This window comes from Perna viridis, chromosome 4, assembly GCF_037379345.1.
Source record: "Perna viridis isolate PV_CMFRI_1.1 ecotype Kerala chromosome 4, ASM3737934v1, whole genome shotgun sequence".
NCBI lineage: Eukaryota > Metazoa > Mollusca > Bivalvia > Mytilida > Mytilidae > Perna > Perna viridis.
Window position 1 is genome coordinate 39,592,968 of NC_142448.1, and position 24,238 is coordinate 39,617,205.

The 24,238-nt window shown below is 31.6% G+C and overlaps 1 protein-coding gene across 6 annotated transcripts; it reads right to left on the minus strand.

Annotated features, from left to right (window-relative positions):
* Positions 1 to 209: 209 nt before the first annotated feature.
* On the minus strand, positions 210 to 23,884 carry LOC148620035 (folliculin-interacting protein 1-like). 6 transcript variants are annotated; one of them, XM_088580607.1, is made up of 21 exons: positions 23,728 to 23,814; positions 23,181 to 23,295; positions 22,716 to 22,769; positions 20,862 to 20,979; positions 15,461 to 15,556; positions 14,663 to 14,766; positions 14,139 to 14,219; positions 13,131 to 13,234; positions 12,427 to 12,513; positions 11,849 to 12,110; positions 11,208 to 11,328; positions 10,359 to 10,531; positions 9,782 to 9,899; positions 8,613 to 8,665; positions 6,648 to 7,901; positions 5,822 to 5,932; positions 4,383 to 4,551; positions 3,697 to 3,758; positions 3,227 to 3,353; positions 1,754 to 1,875; positions 210 to 1,378 (listed from the first exon to the last, which is right to left on the minus strand). In XM_088580607.1, exons 2-21 carry the CDS (start codon positions 23,228 to 23,230, stop codon positions 1,300 to 1,302), a joined length of 3,345 nt encoding a protein of 1,114 aa, XP_088436733.1. In that variant the 5' UTR covers positions 23,231 to 23,295; positions 23,728 to 23,814; the 3' UTR covers positions 210 to 1,299. The 6 variants fall into 6 exon arrangements, with proteins under 6 accessions (XP_088436733.1, XP_088436731.1, XP_088436736.1 ...); XM_088580605.1 differs by lacking the exon at positions 23,181 to 23,295 and having other exon boundaries at positions 23,728 to 23,846; XM_088580610.1 differs by lacking the exon at positions 22,716 to 22,769.
* Between the last annotated feature and the right edge of the window lie 354 nt (positions 23,885 to 24,238).

The following is a 24,238-nucleotide window of genomic DNA, read 5'->3' on the forward strand; positions in this document are numbered from 1 at the left end:
ATAAAGACCAAGCCCAGGTGTGAATGAGTGCGGTGAGACAATGTTAAATTCAAATTTCCCAATGAAGTTTTCAGTTATCAATACCTGCCAGAAGGTGTCTTTATAAATCATCAAATTTTAAACTAACAAAATTCTGAGAAACCATGCAAACTAGTACTTAAAACTAAAAGGGACAGGATGATTTTATTTTCTGCAGATCTCAATGGCTGCAGTCAAAAATTCAAAGGTAGACAGATGGGGTGTATGCCCCAAATTTTATGAAATAGAGACCCAAAAAAAATTCCTGTCTTGCTCCACTTGACGTGAATTTTTTTTCTCCTCCCTCTTTTCAAACCATACCTGGTTTTAGATCTTCTGATTCACAAATACTAGTACAAAGATCTATTCCTGCATTATTTCCATCTTTCTTCTACATATACATGTATACATATTATGCAATAAAATATGACCAGCATCTTATTCAAACATTTAAACATTCCTAATATAATGATAAGCACATGTAAATAATTTAACCAAATACAACATCTTGTAACACAATGAGCAAATTAGCAAAAGAAAGAAATGATAAAAGTATCAAGCTCCGTGCAGCAGCAGACATTTGTCTCCTCTTTTTCATATGACAGTTTGGAAAGTATTCAAATGAGACAATATTGATGATGAAATATAATGTGGTGTAAAATCATTCACTTTTTCATGACCTTGCAAGATTCTTGCAATTTCCAAAACAACCGTCTGCAGGAATTGGACAATGAAATATAATGTGGTGTAAAATCAATCACTTTTTCATGACCTTGCAAGATTCTTGCAATTTCCAAAACAACCGTCTGCAGGATTTGAAGTAAATATCAAACATCATGAGGGCCAAGTGCAGTATTCTAAGCAATAGTTCTCTACTTAGTAATGACATTACTTTTTCTTATAATATCTTTTCCTTTTTCATAAAGATTTGTTAAGTACAAATTATCCATCAATAAGATTTTCTCCTTTTGAAATTCTATAGAAACTATACGAACGATAAAAACAAAACTTGAAAAATTACTTGCTGCAAAGTTACATTGTGTTACACAATGTCCATTAATACACACAAAAAAAAAAAACTCTCCTTGAAAAAAAAATGCCACACACTTTGCTTAACAGCTCAGTAACAACCAATATCCAAGCAACACCAACGAGCAGTCAGAATGGTGTCATCCTTTTCCTCCAATCAGATCATTCCATGATTGACCTTGACCTTCTACTCTACTTTCAAGTGCATAACAGTCAGCACCTTTGGTTATGCTTCCAATACCATACTGGTCATCAGCTTTTCAGACAGGGGGATATATAGGAGTGAGTACCCGCTATGGCAACTAACAATGGCAAGTCACCTATCTCAAACCTGTATGGTGAAATAATATTGTACCATTAAATACAGTCAAAGAGTCAACATGAACCCGAAAATGAAACATGACATTTTATTAAAAATATGTGGTAAACAATGCAGTCTGAGTGCTCTTGTTCACACTATTTTCTGCTAAACCCATTCAAGATTACTCTGGAGGGTCACTGTCTCATTAGATCATGTTTCCCAAATGACCCCTGACTTCATTTCATATCTTTTAACCCAAAAGTAACTAACTTTTGCAGATTATGTAAAAAAAAAACATTGAATGGTATTTATTTTTATACATTTTTGTCAAGCACAAAAAGGTAAAAATTACTCTATTTACAAGAAAACTGTTTCAACTACTAAGGAAAAAATAATAAAACTTACCCTAAAACCTGAGTCAGCTCACGAACACATATCTGAGACCCACTACTATCGTTAACATATTCTGCTAACATCTTACTCTTGAAGTAAATTTCCTGCAGTCTGTCTTCCAAATGCATCAGACACTGCAATTTTAAGAACAACAAATTGTTATTTTGATGTAATTTCATCCCTGATTTCAAAGGGATTACCTGGGAAAAGGATATACAGTGAAACCTGTTTTGGATGGTAAAGGTGGTTTACCAAGGTTAGAAATATTTAAGTAGCAGTCCTTGTAAGAATCATGCAAATACATCTCAAAAAAGGCTACACATTTTTATTTTTGTTATTAATTTGCTTTATGTGTCTATATAATGAAATGTGTAATCATTCATTCCAATTTGTCTTGTTTGTTTTCCATGTCTGGTCTTTGTCCCTGGATTACATTCTTTTCATTACTGCTACAACCTTAGTTCCCTTGATTACTCTTAGGAGATAATCCATGTAGAAAAACAAAGTTTCCATTGTGTTTCAGTGCCAATTACAGAGTTATCTCCCTTAATTTCGAATTCTACAATGCATTCTATATATTTTTTTTTATCTCCTAATAGGATAATTATTTGGAATGAGAGAATACCCAAAAATGTTATCACGAGTGCTGAAGGACGCCTAGATTTAACGAGTGTGCAGAACTGGTTCCGCGCAGGAGTTAAATCCTCAAGCATACTTGGCACGAGTGATAATATTTTGATTATTCACGATAACCAAGTAATTATCCTATTTATTATATAGATTTTCTTCATAATTAATCGATAATTTCAATATGAATTTTAAATTCTGACATTAGCAGATTGATATCAAAGTTGTGACGTTTTCGCGGGAGAAAGCAGATGAGTGAAATCACCAAATTTATTTCACAGTGCGAATTATCAAAATTTATTACTGGGAACATTCAATAAAACACTACTATCTATATAATAACAAGGGTTCTCGGAAAAGCCACGTGTTACTTTCTGTTTACTATGACATTTTTAACAAAACATCAAAAATAAAAATATGTAGGCTTTCCAACCATGTATCACATTTTACATGATTCTTAGCTGGAGTATTACTTAAACTGATATACAGGGATTAAAAAAACGTTTGATTTAGACAGGTTTTCAGATCATTTTGTGTTCTATTTCGACAGGTTTTACTGTATACAGCAAAAAAAAAAAAGAATTGGAGAATTCATACTTCAAAAAGTGGAAACCAATTAAAAAACAGAAAAAAAATCATCCATTAATTGGTGAAAAATTAAACTTCATGTCATAAGTATAAAATTGTAAATCTGTGAGTAAAGTAAACGAAATTGGGTTATAAACCATATCTTAACACAACAGAATGGGAAAAATAAAATTATTTTTTTTAAATTTCATGCAGCTAACCTCCATGACTTAATACTATATAATACAAGTACAGGTAACTCATAAGACAAAACTTAGATGCAAAACTTACAAATTCTGGGCTCATTTTGAGCTTCCACAGTTGGAGAACAGCCTCAACCAGATTACAGACTAACTGTGAAGCAACCACGGGTTGAGGGGACTTCTCTGGATTCACACTACTACAAATTTCCACTGTCCTACAAGAATTAAAAAAAAAAAAAACATTAACATGATTTTTCAGGAGAAAATTGAACTATTAATAGGTGCACATCCTAGACCAGAGAAAACAACCATAAAAACAATAGTTTTCCAGAGAATTCATTGCTTAGAAATTAATCAATCAGATCATTTAACTGAATTTCATGTATATGAAAATTAAATTGGAATTTTAGACCAAAAATTAATACTGATTGTGACAATGATTTTTAAAATGAAAGAGAGAGCAAAAAACAGCAATACAATATCAGTGCTCCCCATATAGAGTTACATTAAGGTATCTATAAGTATAAAATTACTCAAAGAATTGCTCCTATACCGTACCATTTATCTGTGTCGGCTACTATTCCTACGGCTTCGGCAATTGGTTCATCTAATACAGAATGCTGAAAAAAATAATACCAAACATGAGCTCCATGAAAAGTCATATATTTTTTTTTCCAAAATGAAGTTCATATACAGACAATTGCAGTTGAAAGTCACCTTGTTTTATGCGAAATTCACATGAATTTCATATTAACAGTATTTTACTATTTATTCAAGTGTAAGTATTCGTAAGAATCAGGCAAAATGGCAAAAAATCAGAAACATGTCAAAACCAACCGATCTGACAGTATATGTTACTTAAGGCCAATTTCTGTATATGAAACGGCCACTTTTTGATCCCTGCATCACTGAATTTGTTCAGAAAATTTTCAATAGAATTTTAAGAAAAATGAGGTTTTTGACAGAGTTATCTGTCCTTGAAATGTTCATTTTCACTGCATTTCAATGAAATTAAAACTCAATTTACTAAAATGATACCAGAAATCTTCCTTTTTCTGACAATGCAAATAGTCAAATTATACTATTAAAATGATAGGCTTTTCTGCCTGATTCTTACAGAGACTGACACTTAAATAACACAAATATATTTACATGCAATAATACCATAATTCCTAGTAAGAAATAAGAATTTTAAAAAAGCAAAAACTGACCTTGTGATTGCTGTAAAACAAAAATCTACAAACCTGGGCAGACATTTGTAAATCGTTGATTAGTTTACCATGGAAACCAGTTTCTGAAGTACCGTGTAAGACAAAGTCAGGTAAGTAATGATTAGAATATCCAGCTAACAACGATCGGCCAAAATTTCTGTCAAACAGCTTAATACTACTACAGTCCACCTCATTACAAATACTGTAAAATAAAAATGAAGTCTACATTACAAAATTTTACTCTCTAAACACTAGATGTTTATCGAAGCATGACAGGGTCTTTGGACTACTTATAACCTAATATTTTGATTTTTGTATTAAATGTACATGTTTGATTAAAGCAGGTGCTTTAATACATTATAATTTATTTCTTATTCATAATCTGGCTTATTCAGGATGCTGATTTTGACAGGTATCCAATTAATCCAGAGTTCTGTTTAGACATGCTTTACTGTACAAAACTACATGTATATTTTCTTTGCATATCATTAAAATACGCTAATCTCATTGGATACTTGGCTTTACATGTGATGATTCATGAGTCAATTAAACACATCTTTGAGCTATTTATATAATAGGCCACACCCACAATTACGTAGACTGCTTTGATCACTGTGTATTGCCTATTTTCAGTGTATATCTTAAATGAAATAGAAATAAAATAAAAGAAATATATGAAATGTTATAAATTGAAATTGTAATGAATATTAATTACTGTACAAGTACTATTGTTCGTGGGATACCAATTTCCATGGTTTTCATGGGTAGGCCATAACCACAAAATTAGGTAACCAACAAAAAGGAGATATCTATTGATGTGTATACTAAAAACCTTAACAACCACAAATTTAAAAATCCACAAACTTGTATTTCTTCCCTAATTGACTAAAATTAGTAGCCACAAATTAAAGTATTTTCTCAGTAAACCTGCAAATTTCAAACATTTCCTCCATTTACATAGTGCACATAGTGCTTTGTTAGTCATTGTCAATCTTTTAAATAAAAGTTTAAACACTTTTATTGGGCCTAATCTAGACTTTGATAACAAGAAGTTTTACTGAACCCTGTTCGAAAATAACAATATTGACATATTTTTGTCTACGTAATTTTACAAAAACTTCTTCCTGTCAAAGACCAATGGGAGAAGTGAGAACTAACAGAGAAAAATTTTTGCTCATTTCTCCCTCTAGATTAGGCCCTGCTTTTCTTTAAAATAAGTCCATATTTTTAAGCAATTTAGGTTTAATAAGAATCTCTGTTTCATTTTCATTATTCTTTTTAAAAATACTGACCACTTCAATCACTGAAAAAAAGTTTTAAGTTTGCCTCTAATATGCTATCATTTATTATAATATATTATATCTAGAGTCCCCCTTTTTTCCTATATTACCCTTCAACCCCTTTTCAAAAGCTACAGGGAACAAAACGGGATCATTCAAGTTCTGTTAACAATGTAAAAATATAATACATACCATGGACAGTCAATTTCCTTGAGATTAAGTAATGGATCAGAAAGATCAACTTCAAAACTACCAGTAGATGACAGATGTCTACGTCTACCTAACTCAGTTGGTGTGACAGATCTGTAAGAAGCACAAAATTAAAGGAAATTAAGTTCTGACGTAAGAATGAATCAATGTAATATACATTTTCTATTAAAAAAGATACACATATTATCCTGTCTAATTAAAATCAGATATCTCACTAGATCTCAGTTAATTGAAATAAAATTAGATCTTTAACTTGCTACCCATTTAGTGATCTAACTCTATTAAGATTGAAGCGCTAAATTGATTGAATACTGAAAAAACTATATGGAGCTTCAAAAAATATTAAATATATTTCCTTTTGTCATCTGTTTTAAGTTTCTACCTTACGTTAAGCATTTTTAAATAATTTCGGGTTGGCAATGATAAAGCCCTACTGTTGGTCTTTTATTATTTCTTATTTTCTTTGAATTTGTTAGATGTTTGTTTGTTTGTTTGGGGTTTAACGTCCGAGCAGCAATATTTCAGCTATATTCAGACAATTGTAAAATGAACATATTCATGAAATACTATAAGAAAGCATAGTAATTAATGAAGATGAAAATTGTAAAATGAACATATTCACCAATTACTATGCTTTCTTATAGTATTTCATTGTTTGGAAATATGATCTGTGTTTAATTACAAAAGGTAGGTTTGCAGATACTACTTTGTTGTCTTTTTTCAAAATTACATGCAAATCAGTGGACTGCAAAAAATATTGTTTTAACATTATGATAAACAAAACCATAATTCTTTATTAAAATCTTACCTGCATCTGCCAGGAGCTAAAGTACTAGGTCGACTTGGTCTTTGGCCTTTATCTGTACTAAGCTGGCGTGAAAAGGAAGAAATTCTTGGACAGACTCCACCTCCTATAGAATTTAACCTCAATGAATGAGAGAGTTCTTGTTCTGAATGACTATTGCTTATTTCATCACGCTTGCAGGCATCTGCAAGATTGTTTGAAGATTTTGAATATGGACATGCTAACGGATGCTTGATTACGCGATCTTTTTCATCAACTTCGTCAATAGTTTGAGTTTTGATGGAATCGTCATCAAAGTACTCATTAAACAAACTGTTACTCCCAGCCTTCAGAAAATTTGCTCGTACTTGCTCTTTTGATAGTTTTGGTTGACCTTTAGGAGAATTGTTCTTCAGATTATCATTTGATAAAGCTTCCGAAAGTAATGATTTTTTCTTGGGACTAGTGACTTCTGCTTTATCTTTGCTTAAACCTTTATTGCTTGAATCAGCACAACCTGAAGGAAATTTAAATACAAGAGGCACAGAAGGTAACCTCCTCTGTCTCTGAGAGTCAACAGCTGTTCTGGTAACAAGCTGAACATTTTCAATTGGGATGTTTTCTTTTATTTCAATATCTGATAAACGGCAAGGTTTCACGTGAGTTTCTTCAAATGTTCCACTGCTAATGATAGAATCATACCCTTCATCTTCTGTCGATGGACAAATAGAATCCAGGCTTTCCAACATACTACAAGTAGAATTCCTATTTTCACTTTGGATAGAGTCAACTTGCACTTTTGTCAAGTTTTTATTGCTTGATGCACTGATTGGCTCATTATCATCATGTGATACATAAAATATACTTTTCCCTGTGACTGTTATAACGTTTCCTAAATCAGGCTCAAGTTTTCCTTTTAAAGGAGACTTAGGATTTCCAGGACTAGGGGATTGCTTTGCTTCTAGATCAATTTTAACTGAACCAATAGCATTTTCATTTGAACACACACTACACGCATCCTCATTACCAAATGGAATGGAACAGTTAGAATTACAGTCTTCCCTAATTGGAGTGATATCCTGCTTGTCGGAATCAGCCTCAAAATTTAATTCCTGAATACATTTCATCAGCGATGAAAAGTTGGTATTTTCCTGGACATCACTACACCGGATAAAATATGTCAGAATATACAGCAGTTTCTTGACAAGGTCTGCCTTTTTTCCAACAACAACTGTTCTAGCTACCTTTAATGGAAGTCCAATGGCACCGTACAGATCCCTGAAAAAATTGAGGTGGCAGCATAATAAAAGTTTTGTACTGAAATCATATACTGAAACAAAAGATAAACTTTATTACATCCATCTCGTGTAAGCATCAAAGTTACTTGGATTTGTTTTATTCTGTTTCAAATGAGAACTTGGTAGGCTTTGGTGAAATTAAATACGATACAAATATAGGCCTTACTAACCACTTCTAACGTTTACATTACTTTACAAGTTAAACAAGTAATTTTCAATGTTTCACTGTGAATTCCCAGGACAAATGACATCTTAAAGTTGCATACAATTGCGAAGCTGGGAAAATAAGAAAATAAGGCTTTCAAATAATTATGCTAATGGTATAATGATATAAATTCTTCACAAAATTTACTTGAATGAGTAATACTCAAAATCCACATTTTTATCTTTTCTGCTAACTGACGGCATGGAGGCAAATTACTCACACATGTAAACAATATTCATACACTTTTGTAGTAAATTGCAAATATGATATGTACACACATTCTCAGCTTTACTTTGTCTACTTTTGATCAGAATACACACAAATAATGCATTTAAAATGCATAGATCTAGGTTCAATGTTTTTGTTACTACATAGGGATGGTGGCCATTTGACCTGGAAGGGGTTAGTGAGACCATATCACTGATTTCAAGAGTTCCGTCCCTTACCCTAGGTCTACCTCCTTAATACTTTCAATTAGAATCTTACCCTAACTGAGCCCACATGGGATTATATGGATGTGACCTGGCTAGAGCATCTACCTGTAATGACAGAAAATATTCAAATCACCTGTCAATATCTGACTAGTACAAAGTCGGCAAGCAATACTGGCATTAACTATACTCAATTTTATCATAAACTTTTATTATGTGACATCATTTCATGACAAGATCAATATTGTACTTTTATTTCCTGTCCCTTATCAAAAACAAATTACATCCTACTGATTTCTCAGTATTCCCCGACATCTTCATGAAATTTATAGTTTTATTTCAATTCAATTCATCAGTTATGTGGCTCTAGGACATAACCATATATGGATTATGTAAAATACCGAATAAGTCAGAGAGGTACCTGATTCAGGTTGATTTTCAAAATATACCTTTTATGACCATAGGTATGGTAGCAACTTTCAGAAAGAATTGAATAATAGGATAATAAAGTGGAAAGAGTGAATAACCAAAATATGGTCACGAGTGCCAAAGAACACCTAGATTTATCAAGAGTAATGCATTCTTGGCTCGAGTGATCATATTTCGGTTATTCACTCTTTCCAATCAATTATCATATTTTCCTCCATTATTCGTTGCTACATATTCAACATAAATTTTAAATTTTGTCAATGATTGATTGATATACATGTTGTGACATTAAGTGACATTTTGGAAGGAGAAAATTACCAAATTTATTTCACAGTGTGAATTATTGACTTTTTTGACTCCAGAAAGGAGCTCCTTATATCTTAATTCATTTGAAGACTAGACCTTAATTTTATTTACAGAAATAATAGAATATCATTGAGATGAATAATTGCTAGAAACATATTTACAGGGTATAAAAGGTGGATTGAATGATTTAAAAGGAATAACATTTGGACTATATTTTTGTGTAGTGTTCAAAAACAGTAGAGAAGTTCCAGGCATGATAAGGCAACAAAAGGTATTTTGATAAATCAAAAACCCAAAAATCATGTGTCCACAATACTGTTCATTCATACGTAACGATAGTTTTCTGATCTCAACAAATAAGACTTGTGAACATATTCTTTAGACTATAAATTGGAAACTGGTGAAAATGTTTTTAACTTATCACATTTCTTAATGATGATTATCAGAACAAAATGATCTCAACCAGTCAAAATATCGTTAATATCTTACCCACTTAGCTGAATGATTATAAAGATAAGTCTTTGAAGTTGTAGCACCGGCTGGAGTTACTGTAGCCACCCATGCTAAATGATGAGTCAACACAGCTGTGATTAATGTACTTATAAAACTGAAATAGAAGACAAATTTTCATAAGTTTTTTAGCATCAAATTTTAGTAAAAGCAGATTAGTACATGTTGAAGTGCTGTCTAATATGGCCATTGCTTTCAATGAACTTCAGCTGTGAATAAGTTTTGAAATCATATATAAATCAATGACAATAAATATCTGCAAGTTGATTTTTATCTAAGTCCTATCCTGGCTGGGTTCTACCTCAGGAAACTGGGACCTAACTCAGGTTTGATCAAGTAATTGTTTTTCTGATGTGCATGTAATGGTATACGTACATAATATGTAATATTATTTTATACTCAACTTAAAGAAGTGAGTAGCCAAAAGAAACTCCTGTTGTAGCTGCAGTTTTACTTCCTTATTGTTGCTTTAATTGTTGCAAATTAAAATTTTTGGGCATACTTTTAACTTCTTCCATTCAATAACTTAAAACTATTAAAATGAATTTGTACTTACAAATTGTTATTTTTATTATCATATTTTGTGACTAGTGACATAAAATCCTTCATGAATGTTTCACATAATGGATAGCGATAGTTTGAGTGGGACATCATGTTTAGCCACACCGGGTCAGGCAGTCTTGTTGTTGTATATAAATCTATCACATCATCCCGGAATATCTCCAATGCCTGAAGTTAAAAAAATAATGGTCAATGATATAATTATTTAAAATGTTTTAGTCCACTCTCAAACTACTGTTAATGTATAAGCTTTCACGGTTCCTAATTTTTGCGGATTCTGTCAACAAGTGAACATATTTGCGGGTATAAATGTTCACCGTCTCAAAAAATGATTAGTGATATATGGTGTTAAAAACTAATTTTGTGGGTACCTTCTGTCACGCTTTTCTGTCTGTTGCAAAAATAGCAAATATTAGTACACCAGGAAAACTAATACGTTTATAGTAAGCCAAAAAGCTTCTTCATGTTGTCATGTTGGGTAAGTATTTTTGTTTTTAGATAAATGTAATTATTTAGGGAGATGAATTAATATAAGCTCACAAAAACTTGTTACTGAATTCTTTGTATCTCAAATTGCATATGGTACTTTTATATGCATGCTTATAGTCAACAAGATATACTTAAAGCTAAACCAAAAGATTGATTTATGACTTTTTTCTTCTAAATTTTTCATGGGGTCTGCTGAGTTTATTAACGCAATCAGGACTTGCTGTTAAACTACGTAACAGGCTCTAATTCTTTGTTTTCCAAATTGATGTTTCAATAAGATTTACAATATCTACATTATTTTAGTTTTCTCGATGACCAAATCTGTATTAAACTGTAATGTTAATTATTGTGTTACCTCGGTGACAATGTCAACAAATCGACTCCTGTTGTAATGAGCCTTCTCAACGGCTAACTTTAACTTCTCCAGGTGTGATTCTAGTAAGGTTATGTGGGAGAAGAAGAAGTTATCAAAAGTCCTGAAAAATTAAAAGTAATTGGACTGATCAATGTTAATTGTATTTTCAATCGATGTACAATTTTTAAGTTAAAAAATTTGTTAAAAAAAAAAATCAAATCCTTCTAGCCTTTTAGGAACTAAATTTTTGCATGTAAAGTTTGATGGTTGATACTTCAATACAAAATTGGTTAGAATTGTGATGTAGAAATTACTGATACAAAGTTAATTGTAAAGACACATCCTTGTTAAATGGACTGGGTGACACCTCCTGATGATAATAATTCTTTCGTATTGTTAATTAAGAAGTCCATTTTTTGAAAATATAATTAAAATTGATATATATTATATCTTTTATCAAAAGTGTCTGCAAACGTCAACAACAAGAAGAACACCTACACAGCATTAATACAATGTCGTGGTCATATATAAACTTGTACTAAAATTTCTTTTAGCTTTGACAATAATTTTAAGCATAAATTAGCAAAAATCTAGCAGATGGAAGATTCTACAAAATTTTCACAAGTCTGAAAATTTCTTACTTATTCTGTTCTTGATCTTTAGCATTGTCATTCAGCTGGAAGAGAATCCCCATGGCTATTTTACTCTTTCTTCTCCTTGCAGGGAGACTCCCTGTATCTTGTGTCAACAGATTTTCATGGGAATTTCTTTTTCGTATCGTGTATCCCTCTAATGACATGCACTGGCTTCTCATCCATCGACGATGTATACTTGTATAACTGTTAGAATTACTACCAGGTGATGGAGATGGGAATGATGTACGGAAGCTGCCACTAGATGTCACTAAAAAGATAGTATATTATTATCAAGACAAGATTGTAACATTTCAATTCAATTTAAACAAATGCATTATTTGAAAAATTCAAGCTGTACTTTTCCTTTAAAAAACCATGAAAATTTATAGACCGAAAGGAAAAAATACAATTCAGACACACTTTTTTAACTCATTTTTTTTTAAATTAATAAATACGATGTGCTGTAATGTTTGACAGATGTAAATATTCTCCCTTTTTGTGTGTGATTTTATTCTTATTATGATGGAGTGGGTTATGGTGCATATTGATTAAAACTTTAGCTTAAATTCTCATTGCATACTTACATGAAGACAAACCACTGTCTTCATCTATCAAATCAAAACTAGCTCTCTTGGTACCCATCTTAGGAACATCTACAGGGATGCTTTGGGCTGTAAAAATACAAAGTCATTAACTACAGAAGCATATCAAGGACTTTAGCTTTAGGGGGATGTCAATAAAACGAAATGCCAAACGATGAAAGGCAAGAAAATTGTTCACAGTAAAATTTGTGAAAAATCAAGATTTCATGCAAAAAAAAATTTTTTTCCCAATTTAAGGGGGTGCTATCCAGGTGTGGCAATCAATGCCTAAACTATGAATGTTACTCTAACACCAGTAATCAATCAAGCTTTAACTTTTATAGAATATAACATAAAGCAAATTTGTTGGGAGTCAAAAAGACCTCATTTGGCCAACCATTTTGCATTTTTTTATTGGTACTTAAAATCATTTCATTTTTCTATAGTAAGGCCAACTCAATATTTTTTTGGGTTCTCTGTCCTGTTCTTCTCTTATTAGGGTGCTTCATTACCCATTTCCAATAAAACAAAAAAGCATTCCTATTCTTTTTTTCTTTCTGGATATGAAAAAAATATATGTAAAAAACATCATCATATCAAAGGGAAATATGTATCACAGAAATGCTTCCCCCTTCATCGGGTTTCCCAAAAAATGGCCTGAGAACCAAGATATCAACTTTGAATGGCCTTACTATCATTTGACTTACCTATATTGAGACCCTCTTTGTTATGTTGAGAAATTTGTTTGGGGTCACTGATTGAAAGGTCAAGGCTACTGTGTAAACTGAAGGAATCCATTGAGTCAAGGTCACTGTAAATATAATAAAGTTTATAATGTAATTTTGTTCATTAAAATACAAAATGTAAAAACCATTTAATTTGATGTTGAAAAAATTTCAATGTAAAATATACTGAACTCAGAATTGTGTTTTCTGGAAATTTAAAACACCACCTACATGCACTTTTGATTTGATAATAACTAATAGACTTGAATGAAAATTATTTTGATCTGTTTATATTGTGTAGCAAGAGTCACACAAGCAAATCAAATTACCATTTATTTAATACAAGGTTTTTTAATTTTGAATTAGTCAGACTTAGTAATAGATCACAAATGAAATGGATCACCATATACAGTAAAAACCACTTTTAAGACTGTACAGTTTGTTTGTCCAAGACAGGTGACTATTTTGCCAAGGTTCAAAATACATTTAAACCTCTTCATTTATGAAGGGACTTTTTAATAAAATGTATGGTTTAGACAGGTTTTCAGATTATTCGGACTGCAGTTTAGACAGGTTTTCGGATTATTCAGGCCTCAGTTTAGACAGGTTTTCAGATTATTCAGGCCTCAGTTTAGACAAGTTTTCATATTATTCAGGCTACAGTTAAGACAGGTTTTCAGATTATTCAGGCTACAGTTAAGACAGGTTTTCAGATTATTCGGGCCACAGTTTAGACAGGTTTGACTGTATTTCATGTTTCAGAAAAACAACCAATTATGTACCCTTGTTCTTCTGTGTATACTACTTATTTTGAATGAAACCCTTATAATGAAGCAATTCAGATATAGTTCAATAGTCACTTATATATGCTCACAGGTTTTGACGCCATATTGCTATTTTACTACTGATATCATTGCTTCACAACTTTCCATAAACTATATAAACTGATCTTCCAAAAAATTCCATAAAAAAAAAATCTTGGAAACTCACCTAGCAACAGATTCTCTTTTCATTGGTTGCTCATGGTTTTCAGGTACAAACACTTTGGTCAACATCATCTGTGATGGATTTCTAGAAGAAAAATTCACAATTTACAATAAAAATATAAGACTTCTACATGTAGCTACTTGTGAGATTCAAATGTGCAAAACCCTCCAACTCCCGAAACTCAGATAAAATATGTCAAATAAAAAAAGTAGTGTGACAATAAAATTCTTTACTTCGCAAATTATTTCTCATTATAAAGTACATATACATGTGTATCAAGTTTTATAATCATCAGATGTGAGTCTCAAATAGAAATGCCTACTCAAACCTACATAGCAAATGTAACAGAGGAAGAATTGCTCATCACATAAAAATTCATAATTGTGTAGCAAGATTCATGATTATGTGGCTCCTGTCTTCATTTACAGAAGGTCAAACAGACAGACAGACAGACAGACAGATATCTAAAAATTCTATGTAACCCTGTTTTTTGTGAGCAAAGCATAAAATCAATATGCAACACCTACTTAGGATAGTGGACCTTGAAAGATGGTCCTTTGTAAGCCATGCCCACGGATCCAAACATCAGCTCTTCTAGGGACTTGACATCTGTTCCCATCTTTGTCGTCAGCTGTAGTTAAAAATAAAGTAAACAAATGAAAAAAATTTTAAAATGTACAACTACCACCAAAAATACAAAAAAAAATGTAACTAAATGTACACTCATGTATTATGAATTTTATACATTTGTATAGCTTACAATATTGTTAAAAACCAGAATCATGTAGCTTTTTTCCCTTGTGACATCCATTACGATATCATCCAAAAACTATGGACTACTTCTGATTTAAATAACTTTGTTTTTCCTTTCCAATTGGAACATGTTCTTAACACCTAGGTTTCTTAAACTGAACTGCCATAAAAACAAAATTGAAACTCCATATAAGGCTGAAATCATATCTTTTTATTTTACAAAAAACTAAATACATGTATATAAAAACAAATGTTAAAGGTTAAGCCTGATTTGAAAGTAACTATCATTTGAGTACAATCAAAATAAGACTCCACACATTGTTGCATACCACAAAATGGTATACAGTGAACATGAAAAGTTCTAAATCACACTGTAAACAGGAAGTACGCATGATAAAAACCTGGAAAGGGCAGACATGGTGCAATTTACAAAGCTAAAGTTACACTGTATACCAAAATTCAAAGATTTTAGCCACTTAAAGCTGAGAAATCTGTAATGAAAGTGTGGACTAACAGGCAGACAGACAAAATGATCATGCATAGTGTGGATTATAGAGAAGGGCAAAACTTACTATGTATTTTGACCCTGCTGGTTTCTTGGTTAACGAAATATCGCCGTCTGAGCAAATTAATCTGTTCTGTAGACATCTTTTCTTGTTCTGGCATATCTAAAAATAGAATAATAAATAAAAGAAAACTAGCCTCAGCATCAACCTGCATATACCAATAATCTGTCTATGCACCCACCCGTATATACATATAGCAATAATCTGACTTAAAAGGCTAAACCTTAGATTGTTCTATGTCAAATGAATGATTACCTATATATAAAGACCACCTGTCTCATGTTATAAGAACTGCTTTCCCTTGGAAAGGACCTTATGAAAGGTTCGACTGTATAATGAATTTACAATCGATATCTTTTTTGTAGAAATGAGTACTGACAATGGACTGCAAATAAACAATTCAAGGTTAGATAACTCAAAATTTGCTTTTTTTTTTCTTTGCATCATATAAGAAAACTTTTCAATATTAATGCTAAACTGCATAAAACATATTGGTACAAACAGGGATTTTTGGTACAGTATACATGTATATAAATATACCACACTGCTATTGAAATCAGTGGCTCAATGACATGCATGTTTGTAATTTAATATTTTTGCTGAATCTTACAGAGCTTGCACTTCATAAATTAAACACCATTTAAAATTTTTGTAGTTTACTCAGTGCAAATTTTTTGCCCGGCAAAAACATTAATTTTCATGACACAAATATAAATGTGATCGTATGGAATTTTCCCCCAACAAGAGCCATATTAAATGACAATGCATAATACACTGTATTAGTATTCTTCAGAAAATTGGACCACTCTCCAAAATCACATGAAGATCTTGTTTTTAATCATCTCAAATCCCTCCTACATACATGTATATGTACATGTAAATAGAGTCAATAGAGAATTAGTCATAATGGAAATATTTCTACAAGTCAAATGAACCAGAAAAATATGCATTATATAAAAATGCACACTTTTTCGTATCACATGCTTTCATGTTTACCTTCAAGCATGTGATAGCAGGTGAATGGCCAACATGTATATCTTTCTTTGATCAAAAGCAAGACAAGAGGTCAAAGTTAATGCCGGTAGTCATGTGTGTGAAAGATAAAGTATTGTAAACAATATGCATAGAAGTACACTTTTATACATACAATGTAAGTACATGTATCATTCTGTGTAAGAATCAGGCAATGAGAGCCACATAATTTTTTCCAATTTAGTCCCTTTCGCATACATTGTATGACGTATTGGATACATATAGAAAGCAACCAAAACGCTATTTAAATTAATCATGAAGCATCTGTGACAGATATTTTTTTACTGCTTATATGTATGTGGGGAAAAAGTGCAGTAAAAATTTCCCACCATTTTTTTCATAGTGCATTTCTACTACATGATTAAATATCTTAAGAAGGAAAACTTTAGAAACACTTTTTGTTATTTCTGGGGGTTATGAGGTAAACATACATGTACTTGGATAATGCAATAAAATACATTTGTGTCTGTGTTTCTTGTGCCACACATTATACACAGTATGCCTGATTATTAGATAAAGAAGTACTTAAAAAATCTAGATTTCAATAGAAATCACATGTACATGAAACCAAAGGCACAAAAGAATTTACCAGGGTGTTTGTATGTAATTTTGTATTATATAAGACTATATGAAAGATACGTCTTAATTACAAGGAAGTTTTCCCATAGCAGTACAAAAATTTAGTTTCATGATTTTAAAAATAGCACTCATACATGTATCATACATTTTTCACCATATCCGTTCTTGCTATACTGTGAAAGTTTTATTGTTCGTGGGGTACCAATTTTCAAGGTTTTTGTGGGTTTGGTAAACCACAAAATTTGGTACCCAACGAAATGGAAATTTACCTTCGTTTGTATGATATAGTACTAACATCCACAAAATCAAGAATCTACAAACTGGTCTTTTTCCCCTAAACCACGAAAACTTGTACCCACAAATAAAAGTACTTTCACAGGATTCAATGGCCATGATATACAATGTACCCTGGTCCATACTGAATACATTCATACAAATGATAATTTGAAAATTGAATTCAATACAGGGTCAGTATACAGTGAACCCTATCTAAATCGTTCCTTTTTGTCCTTTAAAATAGGTTGTTAACCAAGGTCAAAAATATATTTGAATTGATATAACAGGACTTCAAAAAGTATCTGGTACTCAGATTACTCAGGGTTGGGTTTAGAGAAGTCAGGTACGTGTATCACTGTATATACATGTAGATGTATATTTGTACAAAAATGTACATGTAAAATGAATTCTACTTTAAAATGTAGGTCATGTGATACAATAACCCAGACCTGTTAATATTACCTTAAAATAATCAGTATTCACTGCCATAATTTTTAGACAAAATGATCAGTAAAATCATTAACTTTGTGTGTTTTAATATAGATACTACAGAAAGATTCACAATCCATATAACATAATTCGTAGTCAAAATTCATAGAAACTACAGAGAATCTGTAAAAATAACCGCCTCTGATAATTAAGACTGAGCAAAAATAAAATAGAATTTTTTTTTCCGTTTCCATTTTTTTTCATTCAAAAACGACTTGAACTTCTGATTCATGTTCAATGACTACGGAAACTTGGGAAATTCATGATTATGACTATTACACTTAAGCAATATGAACTTTATCACACTTCTATTCATGAAGAAATAAGGATTGTTACAAATCTAAGTACCCATAATGATTAAGTCAAACTTTACTGAAACAATCAATATTGAAATGATGATTTAATATACTATATGTACATTGTACTCGTAAAAGGAAACATATTTCATTGAAGTACAAAATTCATGGGTTTTTTTCCCTTAGAATATGTAACTAAATACCTATTTATACATTTAAATTACAAATAAGTACTTTAATCTTGTATGCCTGTTGCACAGTGGCTCACTTATTACATAATCTACAAATGTAAATGATAATCACAGGGTATCATATGATAGAAAACTTTTTTTTTTTTAAAAGTGAGAAAGAAATCAAATCCAATTAAAAGACTTTATGTATTAACTATAACAGGATATCAACTTTCAGTCTACTGTACTTGTTTTGTTCAGTTACAGTGAAACCCTGTCTTAAATTACCTTTCCAAGGGAGAGAAAAATCTGGTGACATGAGACAGGTGGTCTTTATATACAGGGAAATTTCACATAAAATCATACATGTAGATGGATCCAAAAGGGGGGCAGGGGCCCAGCCTCACCTATATTTAATCAATTTACAAAATTTGTGAAAATAGTGTATTTTTATGTGTAAATGTGTGCATTAGAATGTGTTTATCAAGTATTTTTTGTGGACCCCCTTTTAGGTAATACTCTGGATCAGCCACTGAAAATATACTTAACAGGGACATTTCAATCCTAGTCTTTAAAAGTAGGTAACTGTGTTGAATACAGGTGGTTTCTACATTGTATAACAGGTTTGACTGTACTTTAAAATTTACTACTTTATTTCTTATCTGGAACCTATCTTTACATGTACAAGTATGATAAAGTGATAAAATAAGTATCACAATGATTCACAAGAATTTTTTGTCTTTTGTAATTTTACCAGCTGTACAGATCATATGGTATCATGTATAGATAAGCATATCTGAGATGTCCAATCAGAGGATCTGGTATTTAGTGGTTACATGTCAGGTAGTCACATGCAACCGGTATTCATCACTGAGTGAGAAAATACATATGTATGTACAAAGGGGATTTTCCCTTATCAAACGTGGTATGCCATAAAATCTCAAATCAAACTTACTGATAATATGCAGAACCCATGTACAATGTATAATACCTGTATACACAGTGCTAAAAATTGTTTGGTTTTCATTCAAGTATTTTTTCTACACGTATACAGATACCTTAACTAGTAATGAATGGTTCTATATGGGTAGAAACTCATAAATGAAGGTATTTAAGGAGGTAGACCTAGGTTAAGGGAAACAACCCTTGAAATCAGTGATATGTTTGTATCATATTCAATTTCACCAATGCCTATCAAGCTTTCATTTGAAACAGAATGAAATCAATTCATGTTACTTTGATGCTTACATGAGATTGATGTAAAATGCTGAATACAAACATTCCAATGATTTTTAAGAGTTGTGTCCCTACCCTAGGTCTACCTCCTTAAGAGCATGGGTTGTTTTGATTGAGGTTCATTTAAGCTTCAATTTATGATTTAGTCAGATAACTGGCTTAACAACAATTTTATAATGAATTATCTTTATCTCTATTGATTCCAAATATAGTCAACAAACTTAGGGGATTTACCATAATTTTGTAATCTTTAGTTATTCTAAACATAGCAAACTGTATTAGGGGAAAGTTTGACACTTCTGATTCAGACATCTTTTATCTCCTGATCTGCTGATAAAAAGTAGAACGTATCAGATATGACTCTTCTATTTTATAATACATGTACACGTACATTAAAAGTATCATATATAATCCAGTACCTAATGAAACTGAGACCTGCATTTAATTTTTATGGCAATTTGCACAGTGCTTTATACACATAAAGCAGGAAAAAAATAAAATAAACATTCAAAGTCCACAACTCCTTAACTATAAGTACACATACAATGTAAATTTTGCATAGAAATAGCATTGTACATTGTTAGTACATATTCCAGGCATGAAATCCTACAGGGCATATACCACCCTTAAATAAAAATAAACATATCAGGTAATTCTTTTTTTTTTTTTTGGGGGGGGGGGGGGTGGTGCAAAACATAATCTTGCATTGCTTTCCAATTCTATTTACACCCCCAACCTGAAATTCTGGTTCCACATCTGTCTTCTGATACATATTAATGGAGTTTGTAAACAATTCAACTACGGATTTATATACTTTCTATAAAAAAAATTATGTGGATATTGAATACATGTATGTTCATTAAGTTTTAAATTTTCCAATGATGGGCACCCATTAATACTTAAACAGCATGACAACAATATTTATGTGAAGATGACACTGTTCTAATAAAGCATTGAACATCAATTAAGTGTTTAAGTAGAGTGCCTAAATTCTATAATTGCAATATTCATGTATTTTCAATAATGCTACCAAGATTTGTACAAATTCATTAAATTATGTTTTAAATAGCATTATCCCCTCCCAAATCTCTTCTTGATAAAAATATTACATTTTTACAAAATGTGCACCTCCAGGGTAGGAAACTCACTCAAAATCTAGCCAGTCCTGAATACAATTTTTCAATATATTTACTATGTGGCTATACAGATTTTTGCTAAAATTAGCCAGCCCTTCCAATAAATAGCCAGTCTCGGGCTGACGGACAGGTTACTATTTCTAACTCTGACACCTCCATGAATAGAAAAATGGCATCTTTAAATGTTGCCTACCTGTAAGTCCTCTGTTTTCTTCACTGACATGGAGTCATACAATATTTTACGATCCTGGTCATTATCAAGATATAGTACCAATCTTATTTTATTACGGTCCAATTTAGGTGGTTTCCATCTAAAATACAGAATAAAATAATTTTCAACACAATTTAAGCAAAATGATAGGTCAGTATTAATTCTTTTGTAAATTTTAAAAAGTAAATGATATCAGTAACCAAGCTTCAAACAGCATCTCAAATTTGAAACTAACCCTACATGCTACAAACAGCATCTCACATTTGAAACTAACCCTACACACTGCAAACAGCCTCCAAGAAAAAGCGAGAATCTTGCTAAGTCAGAAAAAGGTGAATGACTTTTTGTGACATTATCTGACTGATTGTTAAATGGAGTTTGATTGTAATGGACACCCACGAATTTCAGTTAGTAAGGGAGGAAACAAGCATCTTGGACATGTGTTTATTAGACTTGATTTTACGAGGTCAAAAAATTTAGCGGAAATTGGCAAAAACAGAAGTAAATCTCTTTTAAAAAAAAGAATCATTACGGTAAAATCCTGATTTGAAAAAGCAGAATTCTGCTTTAAAGTAGAAGAAAATCAGGTCTGGTTTATATGCAAATCAGTTAAAAATAATAAATTTCTAAATTAAAGTTGGGTTCTGACAACCCATTGTAGAACTCATGATGAGGACAGCATGGTGCTAAAAGATCAAGACACGATGCAGTGCCATGCTAAATTGGTGAAAGGAAACATCTACATGTGTATCGTCATTGTCAAAGAAAAAAATGGAAATCTGTAATCCAGAATCTGTACAAATCCAGGAATCATTGTAAGGCATTCAGCTAACATAAATGGTTTTAGCAGACGTAAATTAGCATAGTGTCCTAGGATTAATTTTAGAATTTAAGGTTTCCATAGGAAAGCTCCAAATGAAGATTACATGTACATGAAACTTTCCCAGAATTAAATTGACGATACAAACTCACAAATCCTTTTTCTACTTGCCAAAGGGAAAATAAATATAAACATGTAATAGAACAACTTTCCCACCCCAAAATTGCACTTGTCCAGATGACGAAAAAACTTTATTATACTTAAAACTGTTTCATATTACATTAATAAAACATATACAGTATAAATACATATATGTATCTTTTTGCTATAAGGGGCAAAATAACATATTAGTGCACAGTACTCAGGAGATAGATTTGGAAAATTTACATGGTTATTTCTAAGGTTGGGTAAAAAAAATGTACATACATGTAACTCCAATATTATCCTCTAAAGCATTTACATATACAAATGTACATGTATGTGTCCTCTTAGTACAAAAATACAAAGCCTTCACTAATTTTTATGAAAAACAGACCATGAGGACTAAACATACCTTGATCCCTTCATACATGTACATGTACAAGTGTACATTTTGTACATAACCATAATAGAACACTAAATATACATGTTCTTAGTCCCAAAAATTATACTACATCTATTCTTGATTTTTGGTGTGCATGTTATTTTTTATTACATATTTTTGTATGTGTACATGTACATGAAAATCATCCATTGGACTGTCCTAATCTTTTGGCAGTAAGCTAATTGTTATGATTTCAATACATGTACATGTATATATGTATTTTGTTTTAGAGCAGATTCAAGATGGCAAATACATGAAAGCATTAAATCACAAATGGAACTTGGGAAGAAAAGTTATTGAAATTTTTTACATAGATTGCAGGATAATTGCTTGCAAATATATGGGGATTATTTTATGCTTTGTTTTTAAGCTTAGTGCAGATTTTGCAATGGCTTTAGGATATTTTTCATGTGAAAATAGACAGGACCCTTACGTAGCAGTCTTAACTTCTGTAGTAGCTGAAGATATATCTTGCTGAAGAGTTAATCTGAAATCATTATGATTACTTGAATATATGTCTCTGAATAGAAGATACCAGTTGAAAGTTTTAAAACTGCCCCTAAAACTTTACTAAATATATTGCATTGAAAGAATACTTGAAATAGTATCCAATACATTTATATTTCAACAAACATGCAAGTACATGTGCATGTATCTCTTTATCATTTGTAAGAGAAAGATTGTTTTTACTTAAATGTTATGAGTACACAAAATATACAAATCCTGGACAATGTATAATACATGAACTTAACTGAAATACTCAGTAAATAGAATGGTAAATTATATACAATGTATAATTGCATACATGTATAAACATTTTGTGTATGTATTTCGAACATAACAAATATAGGTATTTGTGTCTTTTATGTCTTTCACAATATTTAAAACACTATCAAACCTGTTAGACTGTTTGGAACGACTGTTCCAAAATGCTGTAACAGAAAACATCCCGCTGCTAAGGGTTGGTTGTTCAACTCTTTGCACAATATGCTCATTTGCACATATTCCACTGACTGTCAGTAAATAACAGTTATTTCACATGGGAATGAATGTCAAGTTCTTCATGAATCAACCCGATTTAACATGGTTATGACAATAAAACGATTGTAATTTTATGACATGTTTAAGTGTGACCTTATAAGTCACATGCTTGTCACAAGTTTGTTTACATTTCTTAATCATATTACCTGCGTACACGCACAAAGATTATACGTGTTACACAGCTTACATTTTCTTCAAGTAAATATTTGTTGTCGTAAATTCGGGTGTAAAGACCATTTTATGGAAAAAAAAACAACTGTTCCAATTTCAGGACAGCTCCAATGCTGTGAAAAAACTCTCAGAAAACAGGAGATTCCAGAACGAAAAGTTGTGTTCGGTGTCATGTTTCAAGATGAGCAGGACAAAGGAGATAAACTGATTGAAAAAAGTATCTATAAACTTACTCGGATTTCGAATCTATTCGCCATTTATCCCCATTCCCTCTTGAATTAGGGAAAAGCTTCTTAAAGAATTGTTGTGCCATATTGGTTCTCCATTGGATTTTCCTCACATGACCCACTCTAATTTTGATGATGAGTCTCGTTTAGTGAGCTCTGATTGGCTAATTGTGGAAAACCCCCTCCGGTTAATCAATATCATGTGACGTATTACAAATGCTACTACACAACTAATCAAAGTACTCATGTACTGAATCAAATGAAATCAAGCGTTTGAATTTTTACGCTTCCAATAATCGCCATTTGCCAAAAAGCATAGAACAAATGGAAAGAACGGGGATCAAATTTCAAACGTCATAACACAAGCTTATTGCTGTAAATGGTTAATACTGAACTCTTTGGTTTATTTTTTTTTTTTAAATTCACCATTCTGATTACGAAGGACATTAAAAAAATACACACCAAAATTCATGATGCATCGTAGCAGCACCAATTTGCGTAGTATTCAGGTTAATAT